General features: G+C 39.0%; 1 protein-coding gene across 4 annotated transcripts; it reads left to right on the top strand.

Annotated features, from left to right (window-relative positions):
- Positions 1-155: 155 nt before the first annotated feature.
- On the top strand, positions 156-25398 carry mid1 (midline 1). Of its 4 annotated transcripts, none has more exons than XM_026295969.1 (11): positions 156-288; positions 13775-14496; positions 15840-15899; positions 19537-19632; positions 20469-20576; positions 21893-22041; positions 22134-22261; positions 22793-22936; positions 23474-23635; positions 23774-23981; positions 24256-25398. In XM_026295969.1, the coding sequence occupies exons 2-11, from the start codon at positions 13831-13833 to the stop codon at positions 24599-24601; spliced, it is 2067 nt and encodes a 688-aa protein (XP_026151754.1). In that variant the 5' UTR covers positions 156-288; positions 13775-13830; the 3' UTR covers positions 24602-25398. The 4 variants fall into 4 exon arrangements, with proteins under 4 accessions (XP_026151754.1, XP_026151753.1, XP_026151756.1 ...); XM_026295968.1 differs by lacking the exon at positions 156-288 and adding an exon at positions 7792-7988; XM_026295970.2 differs by lacking the exon at positions 156-288 and adding an exon at positions 11858-12057.
- The last annotated feature ends 1713 nt before the right edge of the window (positions 25399-27111 follow it).

Below are 27111 nucleotides of genomic sequence, written 5' to 3'. Positions count from 1 at the left end.
TCTTTCTCTAATATTTCATTTAATGCCACCTCACCAAACTATCCCTCCCAGGAAGTTTTTCGTGCTCCTGTGTAAACCTGTAGAGCAGATGAGAGTCAGAGTGTGTGTCAGTGTGGTATGTGTGTGTACACACCCCAATGAAGGGGAGTGTACATGCAGACAGAACACCTTCAAACTTCTGTCTGGTTTACCTCAGGGAAAGTACCAGCTGCTGGAGTCATATTCTGTATTAGCCTAGTATTTATTCTGTGGGGAGAGACACTGAACACCGCAGCCATGGGGAAGCAGGTAAGATCTGATAAAGAGATGTTTAGTGGTAATGGGTTAAGGGAGGTTAATTGGTGTTAGAGCTTGATTCTGATGGGCAATGCTAATCCTTCCAAAATGAGAGGCGGAACAACTGACTTGCACTTTTGTTGTTTTGACTCTAATGACTTAAATCCTGATGCATAAAGTTTGATAAAGTATCTGCCAAAGGTGAAGTTGTGGCGAAATGGATTTTTAATCATTTTTTACAGTAACAGTCGTTAATTCCACATTATGTGAAATAAATGCTGATTTCTTCTAAGTGACTCTAAAGCGGTTTGCACAATCAGGAAAAATACTAATGGCACACATGCATGGATGCACAGGAATGAACAACATATTCGTGGTGTGTTTGTGTCTCTTAGTAAAGAAGTTACTAATGTTGTCCTAATAACAGGTTTTGTCCTGTTTGCACATGCATCACATCAGATCACATCACATCAGTTACATACATTTCTGAGATATCAGCTTCCTTATAAACCCACTGCTGCCAAATTACTAAACTGGCAAAACTACATTTCCTCTGCACACAAAATACTTTGTTGTTGCACTTTAGTTTTTCAATGATTTTTTTTCAAGGACTGTGGCATTGCTCTCCCCTTGACTTTTGTTTTGTTGAGGACCAGAGCAATGTTATGTTGTTTTAAGAGAGAACAGAATGTGTAATTGTGCCAGATAACTGTGGATAGGAAACTCTGGTGAATTCATTTTGGTTTTCAGTACTTTTCTTCATGCAGACATCAAGGTCTGCTATTGTTCTGAAATGCCCCCAATCCCTCTGTTTGAGGAGACTGGAACTATTTTTTTTTCTTGGTATGTCCTTTGTGATTCTTTTTTTTTTTTAATGTTGTAAACTGACAAGGGAAGACAATTTATTTGCATGTATTATTATTTCCCTTAGTGCTTCGGACATCTGATGATTGTTTTTTTTTTTAAATCTATTTTTTATAATCTTACATGGCTCTGTTTCTTCGTTCTTCATTCCAAATTATAAACACCACTGTCTCCATCGGTTTAGTGGTGCCAGATCCATCAGCAGCTGTGAGATATCTGGGCCTGCTTGCTGTGACAGGGTGAAAAGCTAATGCTGGTTCATTCTCATTGTCAGTGCCAATAAGTGTACATAGGAAAAGGGTGAATGTGTGTGTGTGTGTGTGTTTGTGTTTGTGTGTGTCTGTGTCTGTGTGTAAACGTACCATACTGTGCAGCTGAATCATATTCTTTTATCAGCAATACTTCAACAAGAATACCAAATGTTTAATCCATTTGAAACTCAAGAGAATGTGCTTCACAGGCCAAGATTGCAGATTGAGCAACGTGTCCTACACTGTCTTTAAGGAATGCTTTGTTGACATGTAGATGGCGCGTATATGGGGATATTTTGCAGGGCCACACCGAGCCAAGTTTCACAGCAAAGGCAGAAAAGCGATCAGTTTGACTGTTTTTTAACCCTCTCATCTGTAACACAACAGAGACAGGCCTTTTACATCTATGTGTTTTATTGACTGGGGGTTATTACTGATAGTGCAGGATGTAACAGTGACATCACTGTCAAAAGTGGCTGTTCCAGAGTGTTTTGAAAACATCCCTTAGTCCAGATACAGTTGACCCAGATCCCAGCAGCTGGGCTTCTGCCTTTGGCTCTGATGGTCTCCTTGGACACAGGAACACAGAACACCACAACAGATGTTCAGACCTCCTCCAGCATTTCTTGGTGTAGGAGGTTTTAGAGTAATTGTGTAGTGTCTCTGACTGCAGGATAGAGAAACACTGTTAAACTGCTTAAGCCTTAAACCTGTTTATGGGAGGTAAAAGTGTAACTCTCAGTATCCAGTAACTGCCTATGTTGGATAGGTACTTCCTTTAAATCCTGCTTGTAAAAACACAGTTTTGGGTGGAGTTAGAAAATGTTAGAGTGATTCTCTGAGAAGATAACTTCAGTGGTGTTCAGTGGAGATTCCTGATAAAGATGTGACACAAGTTTTCTGCATAAGATCTCTCAGAAGCTGGAAGCAATTACAGAAACTACTTCTCCAAACAAAAAAAAAAAACAAAAAAAATGTAGCAGCCATTCACCGCACCCTTTTAAATGGATACACAGGGAAAAAATATAAAAGCCAAGACTTTCAGGCTGTGAGGCTGTGGTGTGGACTAAACATGACACGTGATCATACTTTCCCAAAACTCCTTCACCGTTTCAGTTCAAAGTGAAAACCAAAGACAGGACCATTTCTCATTGTGTTGCTTTTAACCACAATGGATACCTGGTTATCTTGGTGAATTATGTATAAACTTTTTTTTTTTTTTTTTTAAATCTTTTGATCATGTCTTATTATAACTTCATGTTCATCAGTCTATGAAAGTAAATAGTTACCCACTACTACAGTTTCATATATGGAGAATAATGGTATGTCAATGTAAGCTTTTGCCTGGATGAGCCTTTCACGTCATATTCAGTCACATGAGTAAGCCTTTATTTGTTTGCTAAACCATATTAGAGATGAGAACTAGGCTCACAATTGATCCAGTTGTCGGCAAAACCATGAACGCAGTGCCAACACAGCTGCAGTATGCACAGCGGAAAAGAATCAAATCCAGGTCAATGCCCACAACAGTCCTATAAGCGCTACCAGCTGATCATAAAACACAGAAAATGCATATCGACACTGGCTGAAGTGATGTGTGCAGCATTTTTTCAACATTTCATTTTGTATGTTTCATTTAACAATGAACCGATTAAAAGGCGGCTGTTTTCTCTGGGATACTCCCTTAAATCACACCTCTGTTGAAGGTTTAAGATAAATCACCTTAAGTGTTAATTGGCTTGGTACTAAGGTGTTCATTTATTTGGTTAGTGTTTGAATTAATTGTGTGCTCAGTTATGGGCAGTATGCCTTGGGGATGAAAGCAATTAAAATCTTGAACCTTTGCCATAGCGGGGGCTGGCTATGCTTTCATCTTATTGTTTATTAGCAAAATGATGATTTGCTTTTTTGGACTATGCTATTTAGACTAAACAGTTATTACTGTTTAGATCCGGATTTTCTTGATGACAAAGCTTGTGCTAACTCAATTAGACGTGTGCAGTCAGACTTTAATTACTGTGGTTTCTGAGAACTTAATAACAAAAGTACACAAAAAAGACATTCTGTTTTGTGTTGCCTTGCCTGTGTACGAGGTCAGCGATGTGATGAGTACTGTTTCTGAGCGGCTGAATACATTTATTGTGATGATGTATAGAGCTGTGTGTTAAATGCAATGATGCAGTGCAGCCCTGGAGACTGAGCCCATCTGTTCGGGCCTGGTTGTGCAGTCAGAAACTCATCAAAATGTGATCCCCAAGGTTTACTGCCCCCCACCCCCACACCCAACCCCTTTGTCTCTTCATTTTGTTACCTCTTTGTTTTATTGCTGAGAGGGTGATGTGCCCCGGGTAAGAGCTCAACCCCAGACGGGGTTGACGGGGGGGATTGGTTGCTGGGCCCAGTCATTAATGGAGACAGTAGCCATGAAATGACCCAGTGGAAGTGACGCATCCTGGGCATGTTTTATGCTCATGTGAGCATAAGGCTGAGTCTGTGGCAGGGTGGGGAGCACTACCAATGATAGAGGGAGTGTAGCCAGGATGAGACTAGGCAGGATGCTGCTGTACTGAAAAAGAAAGCTGAGACATCAATCTGATTTTCACAGGATCACCTTGGACCATAGCACCAAAGTAAGGTTTACTGCATTTTTTTCCGCTATTAAATTCAATGGCAAAAGTACTGTAGTTTGCTTTAGGTAACAATTCTGGTGAAGTTTTTTTGATTATATCCAGTCTGTCTTTCTCTGGTCAGTGTGAAAGTGTTTGCTTACATTTGCTTTTCTGCTTAGTGTAAATTGGTACACCTCAAAATAACATAGAATGGATACGTAGAATTTCTTTGATCACTGCAAAGATGAGTTTTCAGTCGTTCTGCAGCTGAGCACCATACTCTAGTCTCCAAATGTCTCCTATTCTGGTACCGAAGAGAAATCCTGTTTCTTTTCCACACATCGCAGTTTATGTAACATTGGATTTCACGCCCATTTTATTCCAACTTATCTTCTCTTTCAGGAGGGCTTTTCTGGCCCATTTCAGGTCTTTTATCAATTAATACAGCTCGCTGTGCCAGCTGCCACCAAGAGAACGCCTCAGGCCGCAAACGGCCTTATTTAATGAGGATGAATATTTGTTTGTTTTGGGCAATAATTTCAAGAGTCCTGTTACTTATTGATAATGGAATATGTGTACAGTATAATGCAACATATTCTCTTGAAGTAATTGTTTTAGGATTACATCATGAAAGCACCAGTTACACAAATACATAAACAATAATAATACATTATATTTGATGAAATATTTTTGTCCATTTGCTGCCACAGAAACTTTGTGTGCTTGTCTGGCTCAAGGATGGAGTTTGGATTAAGTGCGGACAGTTGCTAAAACCGCAGTCCAGACAAGTTTTCTTTTTGGGAATGACTAAAACAGAAACAGACATTTTTCCACTTAATGGTTGTGACAGTCCAGAAGGGGTGTGACTTTGGGTTGACCCTAGTAAACCATTTTCACCTTCAAAAACACACTGCCCTCAAATGGCACTGTGATGCCCCAGTCCATGTAAATGTCAGTTTTATGGCATTTTACTGCACTGAAATGAATCTCAATATAAGAGTTGGAAGTAGCAAAGTCATTTGTCATACACAGTTTATGGATGTATAGCAGTGTATGGCCTTGGGTGGTGCCAGTAATACTTTTTTTCTGTAGATTTCCTTGCTGTTGTAAAAGACTGGAGATGCGGCATACATATGAGAATATGAGAATTGATGTGGGAATAATGTAACATTGTCTGTCTGTGTTTGTTTGCGTTACAAGGGAAATTGATTTTTGCTGTGCTGTTTACAAGTCCATTAGTGTGTTGACAATGTGTGCAGAATAAGCCAAGTAAAGGAGTCACACTGGAAGCCATGTTAAATTTGTCTATTGTTTCCCTTTACTTGTCAGCCCGGTCACTAGGAGTAGAGTGACCCTTCTTAGGTATTGTTGTCCTGCTGACACTGTTTTATACGCCTATCTTTTCCATACAAAATGCAGCAGACTTTAGATTGGCACTGGATGTTGGAAGGAACTGAAGAGTGACAGACAGCAGTAGGCTTGACTGAGAAACAAACAAGCTGTGAAGAGAGAGCTGAAGGTTTGCCAGTGAAAAGATTAGAGTGGCATTTGGCTCAAACGCCAAGATGCATCGATGCTTTTGCCACAGTGTCATGGCAACGCAAGCTTTATGCTTTCCTCCCAGTCCCCCTACTGAGTGTCCAGACTGTACCAAAGAGCCATTTAAAGATCTTGTGATTATTCACAGTGGCCATTTAAATAGCTGATCATGTACAACAACATTTTTGTGAATTCAAACAGGCATTAGCTATGTCAGCTTTGATTGTTCACTCATCTCCATGACTATAGTTTATTATGAATGGAGTGTAATGTGTGAGTGTACTATAACAGAACACATAACCTCAGCTAAGTATCTCTACAGGCCCCTCTGCCCCTGCACTCCCATTTGTCATGCATGGCACCTCTCTTCCCTTGTGACCAATCAGGAGTACCTCCTTGGCATCTAGAAACACCAACCCCCCTTACCACCTCATCATCAGATGTGATTGACAGCCTCCCACAGGAAGGAGGGGGGTTATTTACCTCTTTATGTTCTCATGGGACTAAGTTAATGATCCCAGCCAGCAAAATAATACAAAGAGGGAAAAGCCTGAGAAGTCGGCGCCTGGTTGAGCCATTTGGAGCAGTTTCGGCTTCTTTTACAGAGGATTAGAAAAAAGAGGCTGTGTGAGGAGAATTTCAGAGATAGAGATGAGACAGACGAAGCAGCAGAGCCTAGACAGAAAGTAGGAGCTAAAGAGAGGCTTCAGAGGAAATCTGGTATTTTCGCTTCCTGGTCTTTATTTTGGCATTCATCTGTCACCCGGACTATGCACTGTCTGATTGACTGACTAACAAACTCCAAGGTAAGGGATCCTAGCTTTATTTCCAGTGGGTGATGATTTTAAGTCTCCTTTAATTCTGTGTTTGACTTTAAAGTTAGGCTTTGAAAAGTTTTTGTGTGTTAAAATAAATGTGCTTTGCAGAAATTGAGAAAATTATAACTGGATTCCATGATTTCATTGTGAAGATTACAATGAAAACAAAACATCAGTGGTGATGTTATGGTCAGCAACGGTTGTTTTTTTTTTCAGTGGTTTTCTCTGCAACTGAATTATTTTTAGGCTTCATTGCGTGTGATTCCATGCTGCACATTTTCTATATACTGCCATAACAATTTGATTTGCATTGGGTGTCTTGCAATTACGAAGATGTCAGTGTGTTTATATTACTTTTTCAAGTCATTACCTGCCTTAACATACCATACAATCTAAATTGTTTTCATTGCACTCACCTTTCCTTCAATACTTTATTGAACCCTCCAGGCTAAAGTGAAATGCATGAACTCCTGGCGGGGGCTCTGGGTTATTCTCAGTCCAAATCAATCCATGCCTTATGCACTGTGGTTTTACCACATAACATAAACATTTGCCCTACACAGACATAGTGTATCAAAAACACTGACTTGGTGGTGCTGATCAGGTCGTCTTAGCTAATGGCCTCTAAATACAAACCTCAAACCTCATAGTTAAACTATTATCGTGGGCTTAAACCCAGAACTGCGAAACTGATCAAACTTTATATGATCAGCATCACTGTTCGGGTGCCAATTGTGTTAACCAGCACATGTTCGTGTTGGGAACATTTTCCATGCAAGAGTGGTGAACAGATGCCAGCGATCTGAGACAGCTTTCAACACTATCTAAGTCGGCTGTTGCAACCACACTACATTCCTATGTGTTTTTATTTCAGGAAAAGCATTCCCATGTAAAAACAAAGGGTGTGATCACTTTGAGAAACAAACTTGCTACAGTATTTGATAAAAGGTAACATCCATATCCAGTGTGGTGTAGTTGATCAACATCTATGCTGATGAACATGTCAGCTGCCATTAGTTTAAGGCTGTTCTGCTGCTGTAAACAATGGATGTATTGATTATTTTAATATACAATATTTCTGTAGCATTTAATCATCATTGATTACTGCTTATGCACTATTTAATTGGACTGTATTGAGTCTTACAATAACCATTAAACCCATTTCCAAATGCAATAATCTAGATTATACTTATTAGTAAGAAATAGACATGTTGCCTTAATGTGATCATTACGCATAAATATTTTTGTACCAATACGCAAAATTGTGCAAATATCACGAAAGAATGTGTTTTAATGCACTGATTGTTTTCGTTATTAGGGTGAGCCCTGAGTGACAGACCAAACCAGCATAAGTCCCACCCCTTTGATATGATTGGCTACTACAACAATTTGCAGCACACTGTGTCTACATGGGATAGGTACAGCTCTCAGTGACAGGACAGAAAGGGTGGAAAGTTTCAATCCTCTTGCTGGTTTTCAGTAGACTTGGAGAACAGAGAAAACTCCCAGAAAGCAGAGAGTTCAGACCACTGCAGTGGATCAGCTCTGCAGAGCCCCAGACATCAGCACTGACTCACTTTAAAGGCGGCTCTTTCCTTTCTTGCCTTTTTATGGATGTAATCATGTGGCGGGTAAGTCATAGGGGTCATTCTTACCTCAGTCCGTATTTTGTGTTACTGTGGCCCTATGTTTTGCAATCAAAACAGTGTGTCATCATTTGTTTCCAAGCCTCCAGGCAGGTTTCTGTACAAGTGCTGAGGTTGTTTGGCCTTGTCATGTTCACAGATTCCTTCATGTTTTTAACTGTGGAGAAATACTTAAAGGATAAGATGACTAAGTGAAAAGACTGAGGGGAATTTTCTGATTAAAAATAGTCAGTGAGAGAGGGAGTAGCTTTCCAGTTTCAAAGCAGCTTTTCAGTATATGTTGTTGGATTGTCTAAAATATATACTACTACATGAGTTGTAGCTAAAAAAAATATTGCCAGAGAAATCATTGTCTGTGTACAATCAGAGAAAGGCTACGCTTTCCCTCTTCTCATCATAAAAGTTTTGTATTACCTTTACTCAAACATAAAGCTCCACTGCAGCACAGAGGGAGATAAAACCAACCTTTCATCCATAACCTGGAAACCTTATGACCTACAAAATACCATTTACTCAGCTGATAAGATAAAAGATACAGACATTTCTCCTTGCTCCAGATAGAATATGCCCTGGTAGTACCTCAGGACACAGTTTGTGACAGATCTACATAAATAAAGACAGACAAGAGTCATTTTACATGAAGCTAATGAAGTGTAAAGCTGGGACATTGCAGTCAAGTCTCTGGTTACCCTTATTAATTAGTAACTTATCTTGTTCCTGTGAGGAGGAATGTTAGACATCTTCCCACCAGAGTGCACTGCCTTTGATCACTAGTGTGACAAATAGATATAAAGCTGTCACCATGACAACATACGGATAAGCACTGGTTTTAAGAGAAGGAGAAGGTACCATTTATTGGAGAGCAGACATACGAATATTAATGGGTACTCTTATTATTAATATTATTATTATTATTTAAAATAGAGTAATTAGATTGATTGAATTTGCAACTTGTCTTAATTGCAGTCATTAGGTCAATTCGCCTTTAGCCTAACTGTTAAATGTTAATAACAGTCATGGTAATTTTTAAATTTATAATAAATTTTAATGTCCTCTCTTAGGATCAATGAACATATTTGCTGTATTTTCTAAACCAGCCACATGATGTCACTCTTTGAACATTTTCCCCAGAAATAAAACCTCATTCTGGCTATAGGGTAAATTACTTATCCACACATGAGGTGGGTCAGAGAAATAGGTGTTTTTTTGTGTGTGTGTGTGTGTGTTTTGGTTTTAAATAAAATGCGTGCCTCAGTAATTTAGAGCTCCATGAGACATTTCTTTTTCTGTATGGACTTCTAAGTAGCAGGCTGCAGCTGCATGCTTGGAAAGTTCCTGTGGCTGTGGAAATGATAGTCTTTTCCCGCTGATGCCACCTGCCAAGCCGCGGAGAGGAAATGAAAGTTTGGTGAAACTTTTGATGCAGACCATGATGACCTCCAGAGCCCAGACATAAAAAAATGAAAGTCAAAGAAACATTTTGTTTAGATGACCTTTAGGTCTCTATTTCCAACTCTAAGTCTGTGAAAAAGTCATTTGTTACAAATACTATGCACATACATTTTTGTTGCTACTACTTCATCTGGAGCTTCATTATAAAACATCCTGCTCAGTCGGGAAGGAAGCTCAAGCCTCTGAATGGAAAGTTGACTTGAGTCATCCCTTGTTTTCACTATAAATGTGTGTTAACATCAGCTTTCCAAATGAGTGCACAGCAAAAACCTATAAAACTGACACTCTTTTCTATGTAATCCTGTCTGTTAGATGAGTTCTGTAGAGTCAGTAGCATGTTCAGATTAGTTATTAACTTGCCCTCCATAATGATTTCAATAACATAAATAAATGTGGGTTCAGGGCCTGGCTCTGTGAAGCTGATTTCAGTAATGTGTGCAGCTGCAGATCAGGTACAGTTGTCAGTCTAATCAGCTGGCTTGTGCTACCACAGCTGTAAATTACATTAGGTCTGAGTGGGCCACTGCTGAGCTGGCTGCTTTAGGGAGCAGCAACAGGCCACACATTGGTCACAGCTATGCTGTGAAGACAGGATTACAGATAAATATGTTAGGTGTCTGCCCCGGGAAAGAACACAATGAGCAATCACACACGTTCAGTCTGTGAATACATGGTTCAGAGCCACCATTAAGAATAAGACCATAACCAAAACTATTAGAAAGTGCTTGAGTAGAGAATTGCCTTTCTATCTATCTTGTAATTGTTCCATCTCTAAATGACCCATTACTTCCCAATGAAATAAAACTACAAATGTAAAGTTAGCACTCCATTTCGTCGTTAGAAGCGCCACACATTACAATTTCAACAGATACATTACAAAGAATAGTTGAATGTAAATGCAATTTGTTGTCCTAAAGGACACCTCGAGTTTTCCTCCTCACACTGTCTGCAATAGCAGACGTGGCTGTTAAAGCAATATAGAGATATACTGCTTTAGTGATATAAGGCTATGACTTTACAGAGGTTTATGGTTATTTGATTTAAATGTATATAGCTTGTGCCATTTCTGTCTTACAGGCGGTTTATTGTAGCTGAGTGAATGGAGATTGTCATTGATCATTACATTTAATACATTTTCATATTTTAACTCTTCTGCCTTCTGCATGCAACAGCAGCCATAGTGAAACAGTGCATTAATATATACTACTGTCTATTAGGATTGAGGTAGGCAAGGTAATAAAACTTTATCTACACAATATTATGAGGCCTTGCATGTGCGTCACTATAAGGAAAGCAATTTTCCTTTTCATTGAAGCACTGTATAAATTCACCTGATCAGTCAGACCTTTGCAACTCAGTGCTTAAAAGTGTTACCTCAATTTGATAAGTCTGATGGTCTCATGATACTAAATTCCATCCCAGTTGGAGACTATATAATAGAAACTTGGGCAGTGCCTGTTGCATTCCTATGTGCGTCTCCCAAGCCATGTAACTCACACCCACCGTTCTGTCTGAACTTTAGCATTTCTTTCATATTTCTCAATGTCTCAGAGAGGATAGTCACGCTGGGGACTTGAATTCAAATAGAGCACAGTGGGGGTGTGTCTAGAAATACAGGCACATGGTAACCAGATGGTACCTCAGTGATTCCCACATGAGGGCCAACTGGGACAGAGTTGGATGTAGCAGATGATGTTATGTAGTGTGTATTAGTGTATGTCTTCATTTGTAGCCTTGTCTAACAGAGGAGATGCTTAGTGCTTCTTTCACATTTTGCTGCTAGGAGGTTTATTTGGAGTTTTATAAAGTAGACAGACTATTAGTTTAGTTTTTGGAGTTGTTTGATTTTTCTTTTTAAATTGTGGCACTCGTGGGGTTCTACATTTCCTGTTCCTGTGGAGGGACATAGAACAGACCATGGTGTAATTAAGTGGTTCCATGTCATCTTGTTTGTTGGTTGCTGAGGGTATCACAGAGCTCTGTCCCACATAGATGGGTTTTGCTGCTTCTCAGGCTGCCTCTCACCTCTGTTTGTGTCTTCAGCCTTTCTCTCTGAATCCCCAGTGGCATAGCCAGGAAAAGTTCCAATCCACAGCATTGTGCTGCTAGAAGCAGAGGGATGGTCACACAACGAAATCTGAAACTGATCCCGATGCTTTGAATTTCTCAATGGGCAGGGCAGAGGACACTAACCTGCCTGTGTGGATGGGCTGGGGCTCTGTTCAATCCTGCCTTCACTTATTTTCTGATTTTGACCCTGTCTCTCTCGCTCTCTCTCTCAGTCTCTCGCTGTTGTCTGCTCTCTCTCTTCTTCCAGTACTGGCCAGAGCTCCAGCAGTAGGTGGAGCTGGCTTTCCTGGAATTGTCGGGCAACTTTTCCTGTTGTGCTTGCTACCTCTTGCTCAATCTCTTGCTTAATGACAGCTCTGCTGCAGGATTACTGGGGCTGTGAAGACTTGTGCCATCTGGATGCCCGTCTCTACAGCATGCTGGTGTTTACGGCTAGTGCATTTGTTGTCATAAATATATTTTCATGATTCAGGTCAGAAGTTTTCCTTCAGCAAAAATGTCTCGGCAGTGCAAAGTGGGGCGAAATCCATCGGTGGGTAAACTGTATGAATGGGAGAGCTTTCAGGAGTGTGTATGCACTTGGGACTGTAATGCAGTTTGGAGTGGCTCTTTACCACAGTCTTCTTTTACAGGCTTTTTATAACTTCAGGGTATTTTGTACCACAGGCAATGACATCAGAGGATTAAGCTTCTTTGCATTGTCTTTGTCATACAAAGATCTTTATTCATTTTGTATTTAGGACAGCCTGGTTGAATTCAAAACTTAACCTGTTTGATGAGACTTGCACAGATTCAGGAGCTGCTTCACTAAAAATGTGAATGTCTTGTATCTTAGCATGAAACACTGTCAAATAACGTGCAAATAATTCTGTAGTTTCATGTCAAACAGTTTACTTACTCTGTGGAAAGTAGTTTGGTTTAGACTATTTATAAAATTGCACAAATTAGTTAAAAATTGATCTCCACAAACATAAAGTTTAAAATTGTACCTGAAAAAAAGGCGTTTGCTGGTAAAATACCAGCTTTATATATTTGTGCAAATGGTTGATGTGGTTAATATGTCTTGTTTAGCACTGAGAGGTTTACGTAGTGAACTGGCTGTCTGTGATCCTCTATAATAATTTGTAGACACCTGCATTTGCGCTTTGTCTTTAAAGAACAGAATAACAGAGAAACAAAGGCCCACAGATCAGCCTCATAGTCACTAGAGACAAGTGCAACAATCACCTCTTGTCTGGCACAGTACAGTGGGATAGCTGCATGTCTGTGAAGATTTGAATAAGAATGGAAAGAACAAACCCAGGACTGTATCCTCACAACTTCAAAAGGCTACTTGTGTTCGACGATCCTGATAATGAGCTTTTGCCTTCTTCACACATAATGAGTGGAGGTAGAGAGTTCACATTGAGAGACGCTGTGAGCACAGTGTGTCCACTCGCAGCTGGGGTGTCTGACTGGATGGGAACAAAGGCTTAGTGTGTGTGAAAGTGTGGAGCCCCAGCCATCAGCAAGCAGGCCAATAGACTTCTGCTTGGCTGAGCTGTCAGTCCTCAGTGGCCTGCTGGCCTGCAGACTACAGTAGGAACACATGGGGACAGGCAACTATTCCTGTGCCAAATTAGAAAGAGTCACCGCAGCATTCTCTAAGTTTTAAGTTAAGCCAAATAGAGCATGCAGAAGTCTGATCTATGCACTGTATGCAAACACGCGTTTTGGATGCAATAGTCTCCTGCTTGCTCGTTTTATTTTCCCAATTTGCTTCATTACCATAATCAGATATCTTACAAATATTTACATAATATTCATATTCAGATTCAGCTTGGAATGGAAATCAAATGAGACTTACTTAAGATACAGATGAATAATTTTGTTATTATTATCATAAGTACTTGATAATGAAGAGAGAATATGCATGATGTGTGCTTTGTTCATAAAAAATAGTAAGATGCCTGGTAGAATTTCTTCATGCAGTTTATTTTGAATGTCCTTCAGTCCAACAATATTCAACGAAAAATTCAAAATCTTTACAAGACAAACTTCAGTAATGGAATGTTTTGTATTTCTGCTTGAATTTGATTATTTGAATAGTTGTCCACACGTTTTCTGTTGATTGACTGTTAGTCAGATAATAATTTCAGTTCAGCTAGACATGATGCAAAGTAAATTATAAACTTCTATTCAAGGTTTGTTTACAACCTCTTTTTTTAGCTACCATCACTTTCTGATTCATTTCTTTGTCATCTTTACAGATAGCTGATCAGCTTCCCTGGATTTCGCTGACAACCCCTGTTTGTTTTGCCTGAAGATGGAAACACTGGAGTCAGAGCTGACCTGCCCAATCTGTCTGGAGCTCTTTGAGGACCCACTGCTCTTGCCCTGTGCTCACAGCCTTTGTTTCAACTGTGCTCATCGTATCCTGGTCTCCCACTGCACCCCCAGTGAGCCAATTCAGTCCATCACCGCCTTTCAGTGCCCAACCTGTCGCTATGTCATCACCCTCAACCAGAGGGGCCTAGAGGGACTCAAACGCAACGTAACCCTGCAGAACATCATTGACCGCTACCAGAAGGCTTCTCAAAGCGGACCTAATTCTCCCAACGAGACTCGGCGTGAGAGAGCCGTCCCCATCAGCAAAGCCATGACATCTCCTAATGACCGGGTGCAGTGTCAGTTCTGTGAGCAGGACCCGCCACAGGATGCTGTGAAGACCTGCGTCACATGTGAGGTGTCATACTGCGATGAGTGTCTGAAGGCCACCCACCCCAACAAGAAGCCTTTTACGGGCCACCGTCTAATCGAGCCCTTGCTGGACTCCCATCTGCGAGGGCTTATGTGCCTGGAGCATGAGGATGAGAAGGTCAACATGTACTGTGTGACAGATGAACAGTTGATCTGTGCATTGTGTAAGCTAGTTGGCCGACACCGAGACCACCAAGTAGCAGCACTCAGTGAGCGATATGACAAACTCAAGGTAAGAAATGATCTGTAGTTTGAGAAATGCTTGGAGAGCGAGATCTATTATTGAAAAAAAATGCCAAAAACCCCTTTTCAGCTGACACACATTTTGACAAAAACTTGTGAAAAGAGCTCCGATTAGAAAATGTGTTGAATTTACATTTTATAAAAAATTGTATGCCTTTGAATCCCCGCTTGATTTTTGAAATCTGTGCTGTCACTGAACCACAGTTCATTAGTAAATTCTAAAAAGACCATAGATACAGAAAATTTCAAAGATTCATTCAGAAATTTCCATTTATTCAAAAGACATAATGTTGGTGCATAAAACAAATCCTCAGCACTTTCAGTTCTTTTCCCTGTACAACTGTGATAATGAAACTATTTTAAAGGGAAATTCTTACTTTTGAAGTGTTTTTGTATAAATATATATATATTAATGGCTAATATAATCTTACTTGTAAGTGCAATGCAATTACAATTGCAAGTTAAATGCTGAATAATACTATGGCGATTTAGAAGTATCTCTGTGAATCAATTTACTGTTGAAAATCAAATGTGAAGAAAGGGTTTTCTTTAACCAAAGCGAGACGGTAACAGGATTACAGACAATTGCAAGCTTTATCTTTTGAGATCAAATTTATCGAAAGAAATGTCATTATAATTAGAATATATACAGTGAAATAAACTCAAAGCTAAATGTTAGGCCACCTAAAGAGTAAGAATGCTGCCATAGTTTGAGCTTAGGTGGAAATGCTCACTTTCAGCAGATGGGGTAATATCAATAAAGCATGAGAAGAGACTGTTTGCTGGAGTGTACAAAAAAAGTGGATGTGCATTTCTTCCATTGTTGATGTGAATTAGGTCTTGTCATAAGAGCAAGAGTGAGTCTCCATCATGGCTCTAGCAACCTCATGGGATCATTTTATTGGCAATGCAAGGCAATCATCCCGTGGAGCTTAATTTTGAAGCCTTTAACAGAAAAACAACCAAGGAAGGCAATTTTTATTTGGATCTTCAAAATATCTACTATTTGTTAGGGAATAACTTAGTTAAGTCAATATTTTGCCCAAGTTCATCTTAATGTTTATCCAGAGAACTGCATGACATAGAGTGCATGAAATAAAAATGAGGGTGCTTGTTTTCACAAACACTCACAGCTTTGCATGCCTCTCAAAAGGAAGGTTTACTGTATCACAAATAATACTCAAAACCTGCTTGTGCCTGTTTCTCTGTTTCACAATACTTGGTCACCATGGGACTGGGATGCAAATGACCTTTTTGCAACATTTTGGCAAGATAAATCAGAGGATCAGTCTTAACCTGTCTCCTTTGTTTGATCATGCTGTCACAATGCAGAAATCTCCTGGCCGCTTTCTCTGTATGGGGCGTGATCGTTCACACCAGGAGACAGACCAGGTGATCAGCATCATTTCTTTCATTACACATTCAGGGCCGGTTTATGTGATGCAACGGCCCAAACCTGAATGTTTCCAAGGGCTCTAATTCATTTAGTCACCCAAAACCAACACCACAAGGGAGTGATATACATCCTGTGCTGGTTGCAAAAAGAGGGCACATAGTAATTGATATGGTAATGTGGCCTTGGTGGTTCTTAATATGACTAATACGGTATTCTTCTTTGTGTTTTTAGCGTTCATTCTAGTAGATAATGCATTGTTCTTTCATTTTTAATAAGCACACCCTCCAAAGTGCTAAAGGAAAGTACATTGTTGGATGAATTGGCATGAATAGAGTCCTTTGTCTTCTGTTAGGCGTGACTAGCTATAATCTCTTATATATGCTGTATATATCTAGTTCCTTGATGTAATTTTACACTGAGAGCTATTCTACTAATTTATAGTTTTATTTGCTTTCATGTCTCATTGACCTCACATTACGTGCAGTTAGCTGCATTGTTAGACGTCTCAAGTGACAGAGGAAACAGCATTTCCCATCTCAGAGAGAAATTGTTTTTTTCTTGTGGCACGCAGGCTAGGACCCAGGCGGCGTGCAGCTGAGCTTGTTCATAATTGTAGTTTTTTCCAAACACATGTTTACACCAACAAGGGCCTCACATTACTGAAAAATTCCCACTGTGACAGTGTAAAAATGTGAGTATATGTGCATGAATGTGCAAGCACATATAATACAATAATTTATTTGGTCTGTTTTGTCATTCTGTGAAAAAACCCTGGTCTGGTATTATATTTGTGAAAGGGAGAAGAACCTTTTCCCTACATGTTGACAAGAAAAAAACCCAGGTTGCCAGCCTGTCTCAGAGCTTATACCATTTGTAAACAGAAAAATAACAGTCATACTTGCAGGCAATTTCAAGTCTCGACAGTATTTGAGATGAATAGCTTGAAATGTGGGAAGAAACCCATGTAAACACATGGAAAATATGCAGATTTAAGCACCAGGAATGAAATTCAGATCCAAAACCTTTCTATAGTTAAGTGACTAATCCACAGTGCTGCCGTATCTAATAGTAAAAAAGGCTACAGCAGTTAAAGTCACAGCCAAATAAAATAACCTTTTCTTTTTTAAAAGGTTTACTGTCCAAGTCTTAAGTAAGTTTATACAGTTCTCAAAAAAGACTCATGTCTAGGTATCATTAGTTTTTTCAGCTAAACCCTTGAAGATATCTTAACTACAGTGCACTGTGTTTGAAAGGCACCAGGGACCCTCTGGCCTGTACCTTTCTCATGCAGAACTTGCATGTCAGTAAAAAATTGCTGACAGCTCACAGTATTTCTTATTCTTTAACTCAGAGAGATGGCACCTTGTGATTTTAGCAGTCAATATATGCCATGGTAAAAAAAATAGCATTACTCTACACATTACATCTCATGTCATAAAGACCTGGTAAAAAAAAATCATTCAGTATCTTCTATGATAGATTATTTAATTAATGTCATTCAAATGTACGTCTTTTAAATTCAGTCAAAAGGTGAATAAACCATTGTCTAAATTCAAATTTCAAAGATGTTTGCCTTCACTCCACTGACTGACGTGCCTTTTAGAAGACCTGTATTCACAGCAGACATTTTGACTTGTCAGAGGAGGAAAAGCAGTTAATGATGGCTCTGTTCTTTTTAAGTTCTCCAGTAAACCGTGACAGCGAGACAGTGAGCTTCTATGCACAATATGAGCCATGTCTTATTATTTGCACCTGTGCTTTTCATTTTAAAATAGGCTACAGTTTATGTATCCAGTATATAGCCTGACATACAGAGCGGTACGAATATAAACACGTAAAGTTAATAAATGTATAAATGTTATTTTTGCCGAAGTAGTTCTTAAGTAATATTTGTAAAACAGACATATATTTGAAATGATCAGAGATAATTTACAATAGCACCACTGTTCTGTCCAGTATGATCACTATAATGTGTATTTGTGAAGCTCATTGAGAGCAGATATGTAACAGGACCTGTGGTGATTACAGGATGAAGTGACAACCTTTGACAGTGGATACAATTTTCTAATGTTGACACAGGATAAAACTCCAAGTTCTGACAGTGACCTGTCAGGACTGTGAGAGGAAGGAAGAGAGACTGGCCACAGCAAAGGTGTGGGACCAGAAGCATTCGCGTACAAAAGGAAGCTGCTTTTCTTTCCTCTCATCAGCTTCAAATGATTTTAGGAAAGAGACGTCCATTAGAGAGAGCTGTCTAAACACATTCAGAGTATTAAAGTTGCAAGAGAAGCCTTTTTTTTGGTGCACTGAGAAAATCCAGTAGGCTACAGCAAAATGAGAGGAACCCACTTTATCGCTCCCACTTTCTGTCTTTTCCGTTTACTCTTCCTCTCTCTCTCTGGCTGTAATGATGCGATACTTGTCATAATAAAAAAACACTCACAACAGGCTTTTAAGTTTTTAGATTTGTCAATAACTTCAGGTTGATATGTTGTGTTTCATGTGTCCGTTTTAAAATCATCGCTACCTGCAACTCAGTATCTGAAATGGCTTTCAACACCTTCTTTCCCATAAATAAATCATATATGTGGGAGCAGTAAAATAAAGCTTCTGCTATTTTAGTACACTATGACGCACACATCTTATAAAATCACAATGGGAAACATCTAATATGAAACAGGTCTCCCCACTATTTGCTCCAAGCTTTGGCTTTCTTTGGATAAAAGGAAATCATGTTGAAAATTATATTTTTGGTTCAGTTAAGTCAATCCAAATTTTATTTATGTAGCCCATAATTACAAATTACAAAGTTAACATTAAAATCATTTTTTGAAGGAAACCTACTTTTAAGTGAATATTAACCCCATGCTTTAATCAATGCTTCAGTGTATGTTTTTCTTAAACCTTGCGTTATAGTGTTATTTCCTGGGCAGTGCATGTTGAAGAGATTGTAAGTAAATATGACAATACGATTACAGACCATTCAGATATATGAAAGTTTTAATAATAGATTAATACAATAACTTTTCTCCTTTTATCCGTCTGTGCAATTAAACAGCGGTCACTCAATTTTGGAACTATGCATCCTTTTCTACACCTATGTTTTTGATTTTGGAGTAACCACACATTTGTTTTCATTTAAATCATTGATAATACACTTTAATGAAATGACTCATTAATCTTTTATTTAAGGAAAGTAATACTTGCAATATCAAAAGGCATTTTGTATCACCACAGTACACAGTCATCATGCTGCCCAATTACAGTAAGAGATTGAGTTTGAAACATAAGCCTTTGATCTGAGTCAGTGATTAACACAGCCAGGGTTTAGTTGTCCAAATCACTGGCAGATGCTCTGCTAAGCTCTGTGGCCTCAGCAGGCAGGCAGTATGATGGGATCTTTGGCACACAGAGAGGAGTGGGGGGCTGCACACTCAACAGAGACTAAATGTAACCAGTCATATCCAGTAGCAACCTTGTGTGTCCTCTCCTGAGCTTGTTACACCCAGGGCAGATATGGCCCTTATGTCCCCTATTCGCATAACTCCCCCCCAAGATTTATTCATCTGTTTACAGTTCGGGGGGGGAGGGTACAGTGTGGAATGAAATATTCTTTTCAATTTTGTTTTGCAGCAAGCCCTGGATTCCAACCTCAGCAATCTAATCAAGAGGACCAGTGAGTTGGAAAGTCTGATGAGCAAACTTATCCAAACCTGCCAACATGTGGAGGTGAGGTTGTTTATCTGTTCCCTTTCAGTTGTGCGCTCTTAGTTTCTGTGGTATTTCATGGACAACAATCCCTTAAATTATTTACACCATGATGAATTACTGTATCTGAGAGTGGCTTTTCATCATGTCAACAAGATTAAGTGCTCAGTAGTCTATAGATCAATAATATCTGTAATATGTCAGTAGTTTGCTGCAAATTGAGTATTTTCAGAACCAGTGTGGGCTCACATTTGACTAGATACTATTTGAGTCCTCGAAAATCAAATAAGGGATGGTCATGATGTGTGATCGGGTGACCTCTCCAGGGTGTATCCCTGCCTTCCACCCAAAGAGAGCTGGGATAGGCTCCAGCAGATCCCCGTGACCCTGGTTAAGGAATAAGTGGGTATAGATGATGGATGGATGGATGGACGATGTGTGATATAGAACACATATTTTTACTACATGCATGTATTTGCGGCATTATTTCACCATAGATTCATCTCTGACCTTGCTTAACACAGATAATGAAGCATGCTGGGGGCGAGTGTCACTTTATTAAAGATAAGCCATCACTTCATGCTGCATGTTTACCACAGTGGCTGTGATGGTGCATGTGTTTGGGATAAAAAAGACAAAATGAACAAGGTTAGCTGATGCCCTACTTGAGAGAATGACATAAATTAAAGACACCACTGTATTTCTGTCATATGAGGTTTGCATGAAATTAATTGTACTGTTAGTAACACACTTTATATTTCCAAACTTGCAGATGTGCAGCAGGGAATTTTGTCAAAGCAAATGAATTAGACTTCCATCATTGACCGGTTCTTATCTGTGCTTATCGTTCTGTCTAGGTAAATGCGTCGCGACAAGAAAACAAGTTGCTGGAGGAGTGTGACCTGCTGATTAATATCATACAGCAGCGAAGACAAATAATAGCTACCAAGATAAAAGAGGGAAAGGTACTGTTTATCACCTTTTGTGTCTTGATAACCTTTGTTTATGTATCACCCTGTGTTTTGGCTTACTTCCCCACATGGCTAACAAGCTATTTTACAACTCACCTTCTGAGCACAGTGTTTTTACAATGCAGCAATTACCAACCACACTTACTGGATAAAATCCTGTAGCTTTGAAATGTTACACAAGCAGGACTAGATATATACTTCTAAAGAATCAATGACACATTTTTCTTGAATTCATTAGTAGTAAAACATCTTTGCACAGTTTAAATTGATATTTCTGTGTATGTGGCATTATTGAAAGTATATACTTAAAATTATACTTTTTAGCTGTACAGACTTTTGAAGAGGATCCGTTTTGGAAAATAAGCTTGAAATTACAAAATGAAATTACCAAGAAATTATAGGGTCACTGCTAATTTCCCTCTGCATTCCAGTTGGAAATGTATACCTACGTTCTTAAATCTATTTTCAGTAGGAAAAATATGGCAGTGCAGTCAACAATTTTTTTTTTTTACCCAACATGCTTTCAGGTTGTGTTGTTGTACCTTTATAGCCCAGGGTAGCTTCAGTTGCATGAGAAAATGTGCAATGCACTGATGGTTCAGCAAAAGCTTTCTGACATTTCAGCTTACTGTCAAGTCTGTTCTCCTTTCTGACCCTAAAGCTCAGACAGCTGTCAACATCTCCTCAGATGTGTTTGTATAAATTCTTTTATTTGGCTTTGTGCACTTGTTCTGACATACAAACCACAAAATGTATTGCTGTGCTATGTCCAGTATCACTCCTCAGCTCTGGAGTACTTCTGGCACAAAGTCCATACATTTAATGTGAAGGTGCAAAGCTATCGTTTCCCTTCCTTTTCCCCTGTTAGTTGCTATTAGAGAGGCCCTGGCATGCGGTGCCATACTCAGTGTCAGTAGGATGAACCCTGCATCCTGTGATCGCCCCCTCTGGAGGAGCATGCTTTCCTTCCTCACCCCGTGCCTCATGTCACGTTCTGAGGTCGCTTCCAGTCACTAAACCAATGAGGCACAGATGGGGTATAAGAGGGTCTCCTTACTATGGCAGTGTCATAAATACACCTCTCATGCCAGTGTAGCATATGGAGTAGAACAGGCTGCAGCTCATAGTGTTGTGAGTGCTACACAGCTGAAAAATCAAATTGTCAAAGGTGTAAATCAGATTCTTCCCCAGTAGGGTTTTCTAATAGGCAAGGTCAAATCAAATCTAGCATCTGGCATGTGGTGCAACATACAGGAAGTTGTACGTTGGTTGGTTTATTTACCAAGCTTTTCATTTATCGACATGCCCAGGCTGTGAGATTGAGGAAGCTGGCCCAGCAAATAGCCAGCTGCAAGCAATGCATCGAGAGGTCCTCTGCCCTCATCTCTCAGGCCGACCAAACCCTCAAGGAGACAGACCACGCTCGCTTCCTTCAGACGGCTAAAAGTATCTGTGAGAGGTGAGGTGACAGTGAAATGCAACACTATCAACATATACAGTATACAGTGAATAAAAACGTAACGATCTCTTGTATGTACTTCTTTATTACAGAGTGTCAATGGCAACTGCATCCTCCCAAATACTGTTACCAGAAATTAACCTGAATGACACGTTTGATAGTTTTGCTTTAGACTTCACAAGGGAGAAGAAAATGCTAGAAAGCTTGGATTACCTCACAGGTGAGTGTGAGGGTCATTTAGCTACTATGCAAATTTTGATAAATTTGGTGCAGACTTTGCACTGTGTGGTTCCTTTATCCAAACAGAGCACTTAAAATTATCCTCACCTTATCCTTCATTCATGGATTCATACAATTTGAAGGTTTTAGCATTGATAGAAGTGGGGAGCTTATATTTAAACTATAACTGCTGGGGAGTGATGAAAAAACTAAAAAGCTAAAAATGCCAGGCTGCAGTTAAGCTTTATTTCCCACTGAATGAAACAGGTTTGATTGTTTATGCTCAGTGCCTGTTGTGCAGTGTGAATTTAACTCTGCATGGGGGCTGCAATTCTAATCGCTGGAGGAACTGCTACCTAGCTTAATTACACTTGTCAGGATAAAAAACACAAATGGATGGTACTATTTACCACCGCTGGACTCTGCAATGTATTCCTGTTTGTTATTTTTATGTTGTTGTGCACAGAATGGAATCCACTCAGCTTTCGTTATTGTCTTAGAACACCGTTTATCTTTTGTATTCCCTTTGCAGCACCAAATCCACCAGTAATCCGGGAGGAATTATCTACGGCTTCATATGACACGATCACGGTTCATTGGACATCAGATGATGAGTTCTCTGTTGTATCATATGAACTTCAGTACGCCATCTTCACCAGCCAGTCTAATGTTGTCAGTAAGTCTATATGCAGTGCTCTGGTGGGATTACAGTATAATGTTTATGGCGGAAAACATGAAAATGCTGCAGGGATTTGAAAGGGATTTCACTGAAGGACTTGTTTGGGGGCTTTGCTACAACATCCAAATATAATAATGTATTGTAGCTACAGGAGAGGAGAGCTCTGTCCTGGCTCTTATGGTTAATTGGATGTTACCATAATATAATGCAATGTTTGTAGTGTCTAGGAAGGGACATGGAAAAAATAACAGCTCAGATTGGATTTAAATCCAGATGCACATCATACGCTCAACATTATCTCGGGGGGTTCGAATGAGCAGCAGACCGTTTGAACTGATTGCTCTAACAAGGCCACAACAGGCTTGCTCAAGCAATTTATTCTCATCTGCCTCAGTGCTCAAGCTCAAATGAGTGGTAATGTGACTATATTTGATGACACAAAAATACAACACTGTTGTCTCGCTTCTTAGGTTTTTGTGTTAAACTGGTTTGTTCCTTGTCAGTGATTGTTTGTATTGTATGTCTGGGCTGCAGGTTTGTGTAACTCAGCTGACAGCTGGATGATTGTACCAAACATCAAGCAAAATCACTACACTGTGCATGGACTCCAGTCTGGCACAAAGTATATTTTTATAGTGAAGGCCATAAACCAGGCTGGAAACCGTAGCAGTGAACCCGGGAAACTCAAGACAAACAGTAAGTGAAATTCAGCATCTATACAAACTTTGATGTATCATTAATTACCCCTGAGAATTATAACACACTTTATAAATCAGCATTTCAGATTGTCTCAGAAATGTCATCATTTTTTTTTTTTTCTTTTTTTCTTTTAAGGTCAGCCATTCAAATTAGATCCAAAGTCTGCTCACCGGAAGCTGAGAGTGTCACATGACAACCTGACAGTGGAGAGGGACGAGACATCATCCAAGAAGAGTCACAGTCAGGATCGCTTCTCCAGCCACAGCAGCTATGGTGTCACGGGAAATGTGTACATCGACAGTGGCCGACATTACTGGGAGGCTCTGATAGGAGGAAGCACATGGTAAAAACATTTACCTATTGGTCTGTCCACCGTTTTGGTCCAGGTTAAAATATCTAAACTATTAGATGGAATCTCATCAACTACACACATTCATATTTGCCACAGAACAGCAGTAGAATACCAGCATAGCAGAATTAGCAGCACCTAAATACAAAATTTGAAGCCTAACTGTAGACTTGTCCTTCTGTTTATTTCATCATGCATAGGTTTACAGTTTAAGAAATGTACCAACATTAATGATATTGTCCTTTTCACTTTTTTATTGGTGCTGCAGGTTTGCAGTGGGCATTGCTTACAAATCAGCTCCAAAGCACGAATGGATCGGCAAAAACTCAGGCTCCTGGGTACTATCTCGTTGTAACAACTCCTGGGTGGTTCGTCATAACAGTAAAGAGATTCCCATCGAGCCTTCACCCCACTTGCGACGTCTTGGAGTATTGCTGGACTATGACTCTGGATCTCTTTCTTTCTACGACGCCGTAGGCTCTCAGCACTTGTACACATTCGACATTGCCTTTTCTCAGCCAGTCTGTCCCGTGTTCAATGTTTGGAACCGGTGTTTAACAGTCCTCACTGGACTGCCCATCCCAGATCACTTAGAGGTGACAGATTACAACTAACAAATCCTATTCTACTGGATTTTCCGGGTGTACCCAAAAAAAAAAAAAACCCAGACTGACTGCACCTTTTTAACTGTGATGACCACTTTCCTAATGTTGGCAAAAGGAGAATAAAAACAGCAGCTGACTGTGATGCAATTAATTGACTTGTACATTCCTGATCAAGCCCATCTTTAAAGTAAATGTAATTATTTAAGAAATTATTTCCAGGAATTTGTAAATGTATTTCTTTGCTTTGCACATTTATATACATTACGTTGCTGGATGGTTTATGGGTTTTGTTTCAGTTTAAAATTCATAATGATATTTTCAAATAGGGTCCATTTTTTATTTTTAAATTAATATTGAATGTCTTTATATTCCTGTGTTGCCAAGGGGGTTGATGATAAAAGACTAAGTTAGAAGCAGAATTTGATTATATTGTTTTTCAAACTGTTGTATTACAGGCTATTTTAAATGTAATGTTTTTTAAAGATCTTTTTAAGTTAGAACTTAATGACAAAGTTGTCACTGTAACGTGCATTTCTAAGCCACAATCACATTTCATTGTCATTGCTTTTGTGAGGAAAAGGCGCATAAATGGATCAAATAATAGCAGTTACCAACACTTTCACTTAGAATTTTTTTCATTTGAAATCACTCAATTCAGAAAATTTCACATATTTATAATCTTCAAATCTTTACTCCAGCATTATAAGATCATTCATTTTCTCACTGTAGCAGTTTCAAACAACTTCTAAATCCATACTTAAGTTTTCTGTCCGATAAGATGTAATAAAAGTGACTTCATTCACTTACATGCGTGACTTCCTCGTCTTCAACATCTTCATTTTAAGATGCACCTCATGCTAAAAATGCCTCTCAGTAAGAATATTATTTAATACACTGTACACTTGTTTACACTCATTTTTACTTGTTAATGGAACTAGCCTTTACAATAGCACAGTGAAAAGGAAACTTTATCACCACAGAGGAAAGTGTCAGTCTTGTTTTACTGGACTCTCTATGACCTATACAGAGCTAAAATACAACTTCTGACAAGATCTGCTCTGACATCTCTCTTTGTACCAGAGTAACATGGCTTGAATTCTGCAACGTCTCCTTTCAACTAAAGTAGACAAGAGCCAAAAAAAAAAAAAAAAAAAAAAAACCTGAACTCTGTGTGACCTCCCAATAGACACCCTGCAGGCAGCTGTAATATGTGAACACTAACTCATCCATTTAATACCATCAAGATTTGTTTTACATTTTAAGATATTTTGCATTATACTGAGGTAATACAAAATGTTATAATGTATATTCCGTGGCACTCGAGCAGAAAAACTGTTGTGGTGTGCCTAAATAAGAGGCACGGTGCAAAACAAAATTACATTTCTTTTTTGTATAATTTTATCATATACAGTGCGTACTGAGGGAAATGATATAAAAGATAAATGTTGTCTTAAGTACAAATGGTCATTGAGTGTGTGGAGTCTGTGCAATGATCTCATCAGTGATGGTACAGTATATTAAAACAAAAACACATATAAAATATGTAACCATATTTGTCTAGTGACTGCTTTCTACTGTCCATTAGAAGATAGAAAAAAACAATGCAGCAAAGAACAGAGACTCATAGACACTATTTTTGTTCTTCACTGCTTTCTCTTCTACATGACTGAACAAAGACATACAAAGTAAGGTTGGCAGCCTAAGGTTAAAGCTCTGTACGTTGGGGGAGAAGAAAATTTGTCTTTACATGTCTGACTGCACTAACAATGAGTCTGTTCAAATACTTTTTGCTGAGTGAGTACCTGGACAATAGTAAGTAATTTGCCAATATGATTAAAAAGAACAGAAAATCTCAATTTGGAGTATTTAAACTGTGCCCCAGGGCTCCACCTGCTGGATTTTGATTTGCTGCTGTCGGACACAGTCTGTCACACCCACAAATAGAAGTTTGGCTATTTTTCCTGTGGTGTTAGTGTTGTAATGATAGTATGGGTTTCAGCTATTACTTTGGGCATATCTGAGACTGATTTAATTTAAGACAACTACAGAATAAATAATAGTCAGGAACAATAAGAAAAAAATGTAAACTGGTTACCATATACTCTTAGATACCACATACTATTAACTGTTAATGAAACATTGAAGTTCTGAATGAAGTTCTTGTAAACAAAAATAAAACAATATAAGACAGTTGTATGCTTATCACTTATCTGTTATTTATCTATTTATGCATCACAGTTTAAACCTGGTAAACTTTATTATGCATGGACAGTTAATTATGAAGTGACTAATGCACTTAACACAAATATGATTAGTTTGTTAAGAGCATTTTACTGCAACTTGTTGAGCTGACTCTTGTTGCAATCACTTTACCCCTTTCAAAGGGTCATCTGAGGGCTGCTGAGCTATGGGGCAGGAAAGAAGAAGATGAAAACATGACAAAATAATAATAATACAAAAAAAACAAATAAGCAAACAAAAAGAAATTTCTAATTCGTAAATATATTTTAAAAGTCTTC

This window comes from Mastacembelus armatus, chromosome 21, assembly GCF_900324485.2.
Source record: "Mastacembelus armatus chromosome 21, fMasArm1.2, whole genome shotgun sequence".
Taxonomy (NCBI): domain Eukaryota; kingdom Metazoa; phylum Chordata; class Actinopteri; order Synbranchiformes; family Mastacembelidae; genus Mastacembelus; species Mastacembelus armatus.
Note: the sequence above shows the minus strand (reverse complement) of the source record. Positions and strands in the feature narration are given on the sequence as shown.

Excerpts from the sequence above, each read along its gene's own strand:
- mid1 (XM_026295969.1), top strand. The coding sequence starts at position 13,831 with ATGGAAACACTGGAGTCAGAGCTGACCTGCCCAATCTGTCTGGAGCTC. Across the intron at positions 22,262-22,792 it reads AAGCTTGGATTACCTCACAG|CACCAAATCCACCAGTAATC; the intron begins GTGAGTGTGAGG and ends TTCCCTTTGCAG. Across the intron at positions 22,937-23,473 it reads CAGCCAGTCTAATGTTGTCA|GTTTGTGTAACTCAGCTGAC; the intron begins GTAAGTCTATAT and ends TCTGGGCTGCAG.